Below are 12,719 nucleotides of genomic sequence, written 5' to 3'. Positions count from 1 at the left end.
TGGATCAAATACCAACGTTGCCAGAAACAAGTACCGCCAGAGTTTTAAAATACTCACCCCACAAAAACAAATATTCAATAATGTTCGCGAAACTGGAAATTTTACACAAAAGATACATTTCAAAATGAAACACGAGAACCCTCGGGATACGGCCAGGGAGCGGAACAAAGAACATGGTTCTCTAATTGCCTCTTGACACCGAGTGACGTCATAGTCTCGCCGCGACCTCCCTGACCCTGGAACAACTCCGACCGAATTACTCGCAGCACAAAATAGTCCACAGTAATCCTAGCGAGCGCTGCATCATCCCCGCGTCAGTGTGGAAATTCTGGCAGCGTGTTGGCAGTGGTACACAAGGCAGGGTCGGAGATTCACCAGCCTCAACGTGTATTTGAGGTACAGTGTTTTCCTCCTGTAGCTCGTCTGTGATATTGCCCCGTTTGTTTTCATCTTCTAGCAGAAACTATTTATACATGTTGTAACATTACTTTCTATTAATGTTTTCTACTGCTGTCAAATCTTTCTCTGTATCAGGTAACACGTGACAAAACGCACGTTATTCGTGCACAAGAGGAGTGGGCATAGATATCATGTGGAGAGTTTCGTTATCAAACAAATTTCTCTGCTCTCCATTTGGGCAGATGAATATCCATTTCCAGGATGAAGCTTCCAGGGTTTAAGGGCCGTGTTCCCCATGAGTCACCCCGAGGCATAATTAGAAAGGCCCTCCGGCGATGTTACAGGCTTGAAACGCCAGAATAATAGGCCATTGTTTTAGTGGAGAACGTCGCCTGAGGATGTGTATAAATTATAGAAAGACACCTGTCTCCCTATCTACCGCTTTACGATTCAAAGGGGAGCGAGAATTTTCTATTTCGGATTATATCCTCAAGCTGGAAATGCTTAAAGTATTCTACTCGCACCAGTGTGAAAATTATCTGCTCATTTTTTGCTTCGTCGGAATCAATTTCGCATGCGTAAGCCACATTCATTTTTAAACAGAAATATTTCCTCGCTAGGAGCCTTACAGTGATATTTAACCTTCCTGTAGCTTGAACAGACGTAGAGAAAGGTTAGTGAATGTGGTGGGAGAGATTATATTTCCTGTTGTCGATACAAGGCTGCCATATGCATTATTTACAAAGAATATTTCGTTCGAAACGATGTATTTTAATCAGCAATACCGAGCTTTTCAATATTTCGTGTTATTGCTAGGAGCCTAAAGGTGATATTTAACCTTCCTGTAGCTTGAACAGACGTAGAGAAAGGTTAGTGAATGTGTGTGTGTTTGTGTGTGTGTGTGTGTGTGTTCGAAACGTATTTTAATCAGCAATACCGAGCTTTTCAATATTTCGTGTTATTGATACAGAAACATGATAAACGTGTGATTTATTGAAACTAGTCACATAGGTAGGAATCGAGTTGCTAATCACGGTGCTAATCACGGTGGTAGCACGTTGACTTACACCATGAACAGCTACAAATGTCTTTTGTGTCGTGAGCGGTATCATATATATATATATATATATATATATATATATATATATATATATATATATATATATATATATATATATATATACTGAAGGCTCTTGAAGAAAGTATACCGAGTTGTTGTTTTTTATGTATTTGAAAATTTGTTAACTTGTTACATTTTGTTATGTCTATATAACTATCACTCATTCCTGGAAGAATTTGTTAAAAGTTATGTGGCTGAGTAACTATGTGTAAAAATAAATTGGTTCAATGAAGACTGGGGTAAAAAATGAATTTGCAACCACATGACCCCTGCCATGTTAATTTGTGCCGAAAATGCAAATTTATTGATTTTCAAAAATAACGTGTCTCGGATAGCCCCCAGCAGTTGTGTACTATGCGAAGCGTCCTGGTCGGGATGTTGCGGGAATATGGCTAAAAGCGGCGTAAAACTATACTTACTCTCCATCCTTAATCCCTGGTTAACCAACCCAGAGTGACCAGTTTGTCCAGTCAGCAGATGACCATGGCACGTATAGTTATAATTCTATATTGCTGGGGGCACGGGTAGCCCAGTCGTCTAAGGCGCCGCGATTCACTGTGCAGAGTTGCGTCCCCTGGGCACGCCAGAAATCTATGATGGGTTCGAATCCCGGTTCACCCCGATTATATTTCTAGGTTTGTCAGCACCATACCTGTGCTCGTGGGTTTCACCGAAGTGGTAAACGTCCGAGACCTGCATCACTTCGGGCTTTCCTCCCACATTAAGCTGACACGCCCGTGATATAACTGGAATACTGTTAAAAGCGGCGTTGAACCCAACTCACTCACTATCATTGCAAGTTTTATCTAAGGTCATCTTTTATATGTATCATTGTGTCCTAGATTGTACGGGTGACACTGGGTTGACCGGGTTTCTGAACGGAGTCAACTAGTGGATAGCAACAATCCTTTTATCAAAAGCATAAATATTTCTACTCGCTTGTTGCCACACAAACAACAGTGGCAGTAATAGCATGGTTAGCAAAACTCATGTGTTTACGCTTGTGCACAATCTTGGTACAGACAGGAAACAAACAAGTTCTATCCTGAGTGATGTTGAGCTGATTGTTCTTGAGATCCTTTTTCCACGGATATCAGTTACCCCGTGCCAGCTTCCCTGGCTGTTTTACAGGGAAATTACAGCATGCCGAGCCTCTGTATTCACTTCTTATGAACCAGTGCATTCATACAGCTTGCACATCGGTTTTTCGATTCATACCTCAATGAACCGAAAAAAAATAAACCGTCAATCCTTAAACCAATCTGTAATTTGCATCTGTACCGCTGTGATTTATTGCAGATACCGACGGAGCGGTAGCTACAGGAATGTCAACTGCTGAGATACAAAAGCTTTGTTGAGGGAGAGCAGAATGCCTAGTGCGCATGTCCGTCTTCTGCATTTCCACTAAACCACATCTGCCGTGATCCTCAGAGCCTCCTTCATTAAAGATTTCCTCGACACACGCGCGTTTTAATATGACGCCGACTGTGGACTAACAAGCGATTCGGACCGTCGTGAAAAATGCCACAGAACTGTGCACACTGGAAAGCCATCGCAACTAAGGATGTGCAAATTTGAAGAGTTATGACATAAACACAGTCATATCTTATCAGAAGGAAGGCCGAGTGAATGAACTCGGCATTACAAGGCAGTGACGACTCACAGGGATAAACGCTGCGCGACCCATGCCAATGTATCTGATATTCTTCCCCCGCTCACCGTGCCTATGTATCTGATATTCTTCCCCCGGTCACCGTGGCATCACGTTCAACGTACACAGAACGGAGTGAGGATGCGCCTCTCGGTGAAGGCGGTTGTGAAAAAGATCGTCATATGCTTCGCGCTTCTTTATTGCTTTTCCTGTCTGCGAGTTCTCCTTCCCCAGCCCATTCAGCCGATGGGGGTCGTGCATCTGGCACGCCTCGCCGTTGAGTGGCAACGCTTTCCTGTAGAAAAAGCAGACGACACATTTCGGAAAAATATAACAGTGCCTGTGTCAGTGAACGTGGATACTTTGGCCAAGCACCTTAATCAAACGTGGAAGAGTAATATATATTCGGCCAAAGATAATATTGACAAGCAGTTTCTACCGGTCATGACTGCGGAACAACGTCTAAAAATGTATGTGACATTCGAAACATTTCTCCAGGCTTGCGAATGGGCGAACTTGACGTACTTTCTGATTGGCGGGTCGTTGCTAGGCATGTACCGTCATCATGGCTTCATTCCGTGGGATGACGATATTGATGTTGCAATGAGCGCTTCAGACTGGAGGCAAATCCGCTATGTTTTATCACACATTCCAGGATACGAACTGTATGCCCCAAGCGATGTTCAATGGAAATTTTACATGAAAAACCTTCAACCTATTGAGAACAAACCTTTCAGATGGCCCAATGTGGATATATTCTTCTACACTGAGGATTCCACATATATATGGGGATTAACAACGGGTCTTAAAGGAGAACTTTTTGTTAAAAAGTCCGATTTATTTCCACTTCAATACCGTCCATTTGAAAACAGAAATGCAGCAGCCCCTTGCAACACACGGGACATCCTCATCAATAGGTTCGACGTGGATCTGTGCGTGTCTTTGTCCTATGGACACAAGACGGGCGCCAGTTTGGCTGACGTTAAGAAACGTCCCTGTAAGGAGCTCCATGGTGCTTATCCGTTTGTATTTAGGAGCCCTGGCATTGATGGAGGCATGATGGAGACTTTGAAAATAGGGGATCACGTGGTTAAGAATGTTACACTTCCTGTTTCTTGTAGTTCGACATTCTTATCAGGATGAAATTGAAGATCTCATATCAAATATTCAAAATTCCTTTTCGTGGTTCCGTTTCTATGGTTACTGGCACAAGTGGAGCCGGTCGATGTGAAAGAACACCTGGTGCACACAGTATGAGTGTGTGAATTTCCTAATAAACGTACTGTCAAAGTTAAACACTCAAAAGCTATTTGTGAAAGCGGGGAGTGTGGATGTCTGTTTCTCTGGAGAAAAATGCCAATTCAAGGATATGTGTTCGTTCGAATTAAATATGTGCCTTTGAACAAGAAAATGTGTATCTCAGCGTAATCCATTGATGGAACGGGACATTTCAGAATTAGGAAGATTGGAGTTTGTGTGTGGAATGGTGTGTCCCTGGCGAGTGAGCGGCGATTTGAAATGCCTCAGGCTTCAGATCTTGTCACTGCTAGTGCAAAGTGGACTCCAAAAAATCGAATACGGAGTAAAGGCTGTTTCATGTTTGAGTTCAACTCCACCGCCTGTACATATATGATCGGTGGACGTAATTACGAGAGCAATGAAATATATTACCGCTACGTCGTTCGTACACAACGCTGTGGGCGTTTACCGCCGTCACATCAACACAAATGACTGTTTACCGTCTCTCAATGTACTTACAATGAATCTTCCACAGTTCTCACATAACGCCATATTTGTTTCTCATTGTTAGTAACGTGACAATACCCATTGGGGAAAAAAACGTTTGAAGTAAATTCAAATATTTGCTTGTGGTATTTGATCTTATTGTGTTTGTGAATTACATTCCAGTGTTATATCGATGACGATATACGCAATTCGGTGCCATAAACAACGGAGGAACCAGTGCCTCTAAATTCGGTTGTGCTATCATGTCTAGGCGGATATATGTGACCTAGAATCTGTGAAGAAATTCATAATGGTGGAATGAAGCCCCGAGACCTCGCTACAGATTCCTGTGTATGGATTTCCATGGGGGGTATGTGATGTGCTCAAATCTACACCGCCAGACGAACCAACAGTCTGATAATACTCCCCAGCCGACAAGCAGTGAATGAGTGTCTCAGTTCAATCTCTTTAGCTAAGCAATATGGAATAATATATAGAGATTGTTAGCCGTGTGTGTGTTCGTACCGTAAATATTCTATATGAGGAGTGAGTTGGGTTTAATGTCGCTTTTAACAGCTTAATGGGGTAGGAAAGAACAAGGTGATGCAGGTCTCAGATGTTTACCACTTAGGTGAAACCCAAGAGTGCTGACAAACCTAGAAACACAAACGGAGCGAACCGGAATTTGAACCCACAATCATAGATTTCTGGCGTGCCCAAGGGACGCAACTCTGCACAGCGAATCGCGGCGCCTCAGACGACCGGGCCACCCGTGCCCCCTCTCTATAAGGAAAAAGACGAGCAGAATACATGTATTTGTATCCCTATTATATGATATTTAGGATACGGAAACACACGGTGATAATAATGGCTTTTTACATGAATGTCATTCTCAACATTTACGAACTTGAAGACGCATATTCATTCACTAAAAGGGGCACGGGTGGCCCAGTCGTCTAAGGCGCCGCGATTTGCTGTGGAGAGTTGCGTGCCTTGGACACGCCAGAAACCTATGATTGTGGGTTCGAATCCCGGTTCGCCCCGATTATGTTTCTAGGTTTGTCAGCACCATACCCGTGCTCGTGGGTTTCACCGAAGTGGTAAACGTCTGAGACCTGCATCACTTTGGGCTTTCCTCCCACATTAAGCTGACACGCCGTGATATAACTGGAATACTGTTAAAAGCGGCGTTAAACCCAACTCACTCACTCACTCACTTCATTCCCTAAAACAATCTCATGACAATCAGATCTTTGTTCTCGCTACCGCTAAATAAGATCTCAGGACATCTCATTACAGGTCACGTCAGAACACCCTTTCGTGAACTTTGACCTAACCAATGAAATGACTAACGAGAAGTCGACTATAGCCAACCAGAAAGCAGCATTCTCTAGGTTGACGGCATTAGTATCAAACTCGCGACTTCTATTCCAGACTACCTTTGAAAAAATTGTGGTTCAAAATTTGAAAACTGAACAAAAGAACGTTCTGGAATGTATAATAGATTCCCGAGATTGTATGGTAGTACTTCCCACAGGTTATACAAAGTCTTCCCGTTAAAGTGTTCATCCCACTGAATCGAGATATGGACGATAGTTTTGACGGAATCAGTCGTACTGTCATTCCGAATACCGAGTTGACGTTTTCGAGATTAATGATTAGAAAACACGTTCCGACTGTCACTTTCCTCATCTGGTAAGCGGCGCTCTGATTGGTCGGATAGAGGGTCTTCTCACGCTAATGGTATGTCCTCAGAACTTTGTTTAGCGGTAGCGAGAACTAAGATTTTATTTTAATGAGACTGTAATGAGAGTAACCGCAGAGGAATATATTACATGACTTGACTTATTTGACTGACTCATTTATTAAATAGTGCCAAATGATTTCAGCCATGTTTGTTTACATGAACACCCATGCGTCGGGAAAGCTTCAGGTGAATTCTTTTGGAAAGTTATCGAAATGTTTTGGAACAAGAAGGCATCGCGTCGTTGTATTGAACTTACTGAAAGTAGTTCTTGCAAGGGGACCTCATTTGCATATGTTTTGGATCCCGATACAAAGCTTATCGGGTTGGTTTATCGTATCGATAACACTTCCCATTATATTTTAAATTCATGTTTACACATATTTCCACGTTATAATACTAGTACTCACGCAGTGTTTGCTGCTAGTGTTCCCCGCTACTTGGAAGTCTCACTAGAACGGCTAAAATATGACAGCTGACGTTGACAGAAGAACTGCAATAAATGACGACTGTGTGAGTGAGTATGTATTTACGCCGCTTTTAGCAATATTCCAGCAATATCACGACAGGGGACACCAGAAATGGGCTTCACACATTGTACCCATGTCGGGAATCGAACCCGGGTCTTCAGCGTGACGAGCGAACGCTTTAACCACTAGGCTACCCGACCCCCCCCCCCCCCCCCCCCACGACTGCGTGAAACACTGACCATCTCAAGACGGGACTAGGTGAAATATTACAACGGCTTGTGCTGTTCGCCTTCGCGTAGATTACCATTTTGCGTCTGAAATGAAAATGTTTTAAACTCTTTGCTTGCTAAATTGTCTTTTTTAAAGTTAAGAAAGAAGTCCAGAGAATCTCTGTCGAAGCAGCGTTAAACCAACCTCACTCATTATCTCGAATCCCTGCTTAACCCAAATTGACTGACTGATCATCAACCTCGTGTCCTCAGATGACAACATCATCTTTCATTAACTCAATCACTCACTGTAACCGATCATTCGCTTCATCCAACATGGACATATCCGTATTTGACTGTGTGATACAACATGAAATGTGTGATACAATGTTACGATGGTGAATTATTTCAAACCTAGCATCACTATATGTTTTTCTCATGCTTGACTTTCTATCATTTGTTTGTTTGTTGTTTAACGCCGTATTCGGCAATATTCCAGCCATGCGACGGCGGTTTGTAAATAATCGAGTCTGGACCAGACAATCCTGTGATTGACACCATGAGCCTCGACATACAACATTGGGATACGATGACGTGTATCAGCCAAGTCGGCGAGCCTGTTAGTCGCCTCTTCCAACAAGTATTGATTGCTGAAGACCAATTCTAACCCGGATCTTCACGGGTCCTCTGTCATTTGAAGGCTACGATCAGATGTACAATTCTTCCATATGTCTTATTGCCTTGTTATCGTCTTCGCACTCAGTTTAATGAAACACACACGTAACTAGTGACGTCACAGGTTCATGTGTACACAGATTACCTGCGTAGTGATACATCGTCCTCTTCCACTAATAACGAACGTGTCATGCGCTGCTTTGTCTGGTTTCTTTTTATTTGGGTTGTGCAACTCTTATAATATGATCCTTTTCTTTTTCGATCCATTAAATCAGCCTTGTTAGTAGTATGTCCTTTGTTAACGCCCGATACTTACATCGGGTAAGGTAATGCCTATAGAAAGTTTCCATTATCACATAGAAATCAGATGAAAAACACAATGCATTATAAACTTGAAGTCTGACCTTATACCTTTCACGTGTGTAGCCGGACATTCCTCCATCACTAATTTTGTATAGTGTTTGGCTCGTTCTGTGAGCCATTAGCTCTGATGTTGTGTGAACGTGTTATCTTTAATCAGTATAATTTGGGATTCACGATCAATATATTTCTTCCATGTTCTCACACACTATGCAATTCCATGTGTTTGTGATCTCACCTGACCAATATTAAGGGAACGACCATTTCGCATTCGGGAAGGTGTTTTAGAAAATTAATTCCTGACATATTTGGTCTGCCCATCCTTGCAGAGAAAAGCCATTACCGAAAATAACTGAGGGGCAAAAGAAAGTATACCGAGTTTTTTCTGTGTAATAGAAAATTGAAAGAACGGTTGTTGAATGTGATTATGTCCGTTTAACGATCACTCATTTCTGCAACAGTTTGTAAAAAATAATGTGGTTGGATGTTTGTAAAAAATAATGTGTGGCTAGGTAATTTTGTGTAACGATAGATTGGTTCAATGAAGACAGCCATATGACCTTTACCATGTTTGAAAGGTAAATTGGTGCCGAAAAAAAGCAAATTTATTGATTTTCAAAGATACGATATCTAATATACCCACCAGCAGTTGTGTATTGTGAGAAAAAAAATCAATTTGTAAAACTTTTTTTTTTTCTTTTTTTTTTTTAAATTGAACCATGTATTCTTTGAGTGCTGTCTAAGCGCCATCTTTTGGATGCTTACACTGAAAATCAACTATATGATAAAAGCAACCGAGAGGTTTAGTTGGTTTCTTTTGCTTCTCAGTTTACATTTTAAGTAATCGATCTCTCAGGATCGGGGAGCGTCTGTCTCGACGCATTCTACAACATGTGTCTGAAACCTACCCCTGATCAATTATTGTGAAAATTTCATAATTATAAAAAATCTCTGCTATAATCGTTTTCATAAGATAAAGTGAAACATATGTACCTATTGATACGATCGTCGATGGGCGAAGGTTAACTCGTTACCGATCAAGTTTTTAACAATATTGCCTGAAAACTATGAACCAAACTTTAGCGGCCTAAACTGTGTTGAATTAATGCCCATCCTAAGGAGCAGTGAATACAGCAACAGAATAAGAATGGTCCTAAGTCATCACAACCATTGTTTTGATCAGTGAACCTTCGTCTGTAGCGGCACACTGTCAGGTCGGCTGCGTGCAAACACCTTCAGCAAACGTCGGCCGAGGTGCGTCCCGAGTAGCGGAGTTTGACATTTGTTTGCTGTTGAATTAAACTGACTCAAAAGTGTTTCAGTGTTCGGTTTAAAGGGATATGTGTATATTTAATGGTCATGTTTAAGGATTATTGAATAAAACGTCTTATGCAAACAAGGGACCGGTCATTTATCATATTTATTATGGGGAGGGTCACAGGGAATCAGGGGAGGGTCACCAAAACAAAAAATATGACGTCTCTAAGGGAGGGTCATAAAGAATGATACACATATTTGGGGAAGGTCAAGAAAAAATGGACATGTTCTGGACATATTAAGTGTTTTGCAATTTATCTCTTTTTTTTGGTGGTGGGGGGTGAAAATGTACACGGACATGGGAAGGGCCATCCAAAAATATGACTAGCATTAGGGGAGGGTCATTATTTTTCAGTACATTAGTGCAAAAAAACCTGACCCACCTCAGTGATAGATGAACGGTTCCTAATTTGGACTTTGAAATAGACGATCACAATGCGCTACAAATCTATTATCCTATTTTTGTCCTTTATTTTACATCAACTTGTATATACGTACGCATTCAGCTTTATTAAAATGAAGACAAAATGCAATTGTATGCATGGAGTCTAAAAAGGAATAAAATGTTTCAATCCAAATGTTTTTGTTTTCATCTATTATAGGGGGCGGTGGGGTAGCCTGGTGGTTAAGGCGTTTGCTCGTTACGTCATGGTCCCGGTCGATTCGCCCACATGGGTGCAATGTGTGAAGTCCATGTCTGGTGTCCCGCACCGTGATATTTTTAAAAGCGGCATAAAACCATATTCATTCACCCATCTATCTTTAGTCACGTGTTGCTGTGCTGGTTCTCTAAGACGTGTTCACACGGTTCAACAGTTACTATATACACAGCGACGTAGAGGGGAATGTCCCGAGTAATTCTCCATTCCGCAGGGGCCGAGGCCCATTATTTTTAAGAAATGGAGAGTTACTCGGATATTCCCCAACTTTTAAAACACATCTGTGACGTCATTCTATTGTTTGAACGCTCCATTATTTTTCAGGAATGGTGAGTTGCTTGTCAACTGAACATTATCTTGAAGCAGCATTTGAATTTTTCAAATATTTTCAACTACAGAATATTTTGTCAAAGTGTAAAAGTAGGGATGAGTTTTAAGTAGGGGAATATCCTCGTAACTCTCCATTCCTTAAAAATAATAGGCCTCGGCCCCTGCGGGGCCTCTGCTCCATTATTTTTAAGGAATGGAGAGTTACTCGGACATTCCCCTATACATAATCGGCAAGTCTAGTTAAGCCACTCAAGTCTTTCATAGAGCTGTGCTATACTTCTACAAAGAGGCTACATGTACGTATGTTTTATTTCTACATAGAAGCTACATGTACGTATGTTTTCTTTCTACATAGAGGCTACATCTACCTATGCTATACTTTACATAGAGGCTACATGTACCTATGCTATATTTCTACATAGAGGCTACATGTACCTATGCTATATTTCTACATAGAGGCTACATGTACCTATGCTATATTTCTACATAGAGGCTACATGTACCTATGCTATATTTCTTCATAGAGGCTACATGTACCTATGCTATATCTCTACATAGAGGCTACATGTACCTATGCTATATTTCTTCATAGAGGCTACATGTACCTATGCTATACTTTACATAGAGGCTACATGTACCTATGCTATATTTCTACATAGAGGCTACATGTACCTATGCTATATCTCTACATATACATATAGGCTACATGTACCTATGCTATATTTCTACATAGAGGCTACATGTACCTATGCTATACTTCTACATAGAGGCTACATGTACCTATGCTATATTTCTACATAGAGGCTACATGTACCTATGCTATACTTTACATAGAGGCTACATGTACCTATGCTATATTTCTACATAGAGGCTACATGTACGTATGCTATACTTTACATAGAGGCTACATGTACCTATGCTATATTTCTACATAGAGGCTACATGTACCTATGCTATATCTCTACATATACATATAGGCTACATGTACCTATGCTATATTTCTACATAGAGGCTACATGTACCTATGCTATACTTCTACATAGAGGCTACATATACCTATGCTATATTTCTTCATAGAGGCTACATGTACCTATGCTATATTTCTACATAGAGGCTACATTTACGTATGTTTTATTTCTACACAGAGGCTACATGTACCTATGCTATATTTATATTTCTACACAGAGGCTACATGTACCTATGCTATATTTATATTTCTACACAGAGGCTACATGTACCTATGCTGTATTTATATTTCTACATAGACGCTACATGTCATGATGTTATATTTCGTTATTTTTCGTAAATAAAACACTGCAGGGAGAATAAACCATGCAGTGTTTTATTGTACAATAAACAACGACCACGAGTCGTTTATTACTTATATGAGATATCAACATTATGGACAGCCTTTAAGGAAGTTGATAAAAAGTACAAGCTTTATAAATAGTTACCTTAAGTTTAATGATGATGACTCCCTGAATAGAATCCGACTTCGGCAATGTCGGACAAGTCCATTTTATGAACAGGGTGGTTACGTTTGGTATTTCCAAGATATTCTCACAATTTTTACGTCGGTTATCGTTACCTTGTCTCTCAATTCCGATTGTCATATCTCTCCCACTTTTGAATGCCATCGACCGGCAGTTGCGTTCATCTGCGATGCCCAGCTACATCTATGGTGAACAACACACTTCCCTCTCAAAGATAACGTCATCCAATATATGACGTTATCAAGTTACGAACACATTTCGAATCTACAGAAATGACGTCGTGATAGCATACTGTTTTATTGTGAAATAAACTACGCTTCGTTCTATCTCATATTTCGGCATAGGGGCCACATGTAAGCAATGTTTTATATCTGCATAGAGGGTTCATGTAGGCAATGCTTTATATCTGCATAGAGGGTTCATGTAGGCAATGTTTTATATCTGCATAGAGGGTTCATGTAGGCATGTTATATTTCTGCGTAGAGGCTACATGTGCGTATGTTAAATTTCTGCAAAGAGGGTACACGAACGTATGTTATATACTCAACAGCAAAAGTTCCTGTGACG

The 12,719-nt window shown here is 40.9% G+C and overlaps 1 protein-coding gene across 1 annotated transcript; it reads left to right on the top strand.

Annotated features, from left to right (window-relative positions):
* The first annotated feature begins 259 nt into the window (after positions 1-259).
* On the top strand, positions 260-5,838 carry LOC139469271 (uncharacterized). Its single transcript, XM_071251418.1, has 2 exons — positions 260-396; positions 2,819-5,838. The coding sequence occupies exon 2, from the start codon at positions 3,246-3,248 to the stop codon at positions 4,311-4,313; it is 1,068 nt and encodes a 355-aa protein (XP_071107519.1). The 5' UTR covers positions 260-396; positions 2,819-3,245; the 3' UTR covers positions 4,314-5,838.
* The last annotated feature ends 6,881 nt before the right edge of the window (positions 5,839-12,719 follow it).

This window comes from Haliotis cracherodii, unplaced genomic scaffold (assembly GCF_022045235.1).
Source record: "Haliotis cracherodii isolate W230 unplaced genomic scaffold, xgHalCrac1.p SCAF_1, whole genome shotgun sequence".
NCBI classification, from domain to species: Eukaryota; Metazoa; Mollusca; class Gastropoda; order Lepetellida; family Haliotidae; genus Haliotis; species Haliotis cracherodii.
Note: the sequence above shows the minus strand (reverse complement) of the source record. Positions and strands in the feature narration are given on the sequence as shown.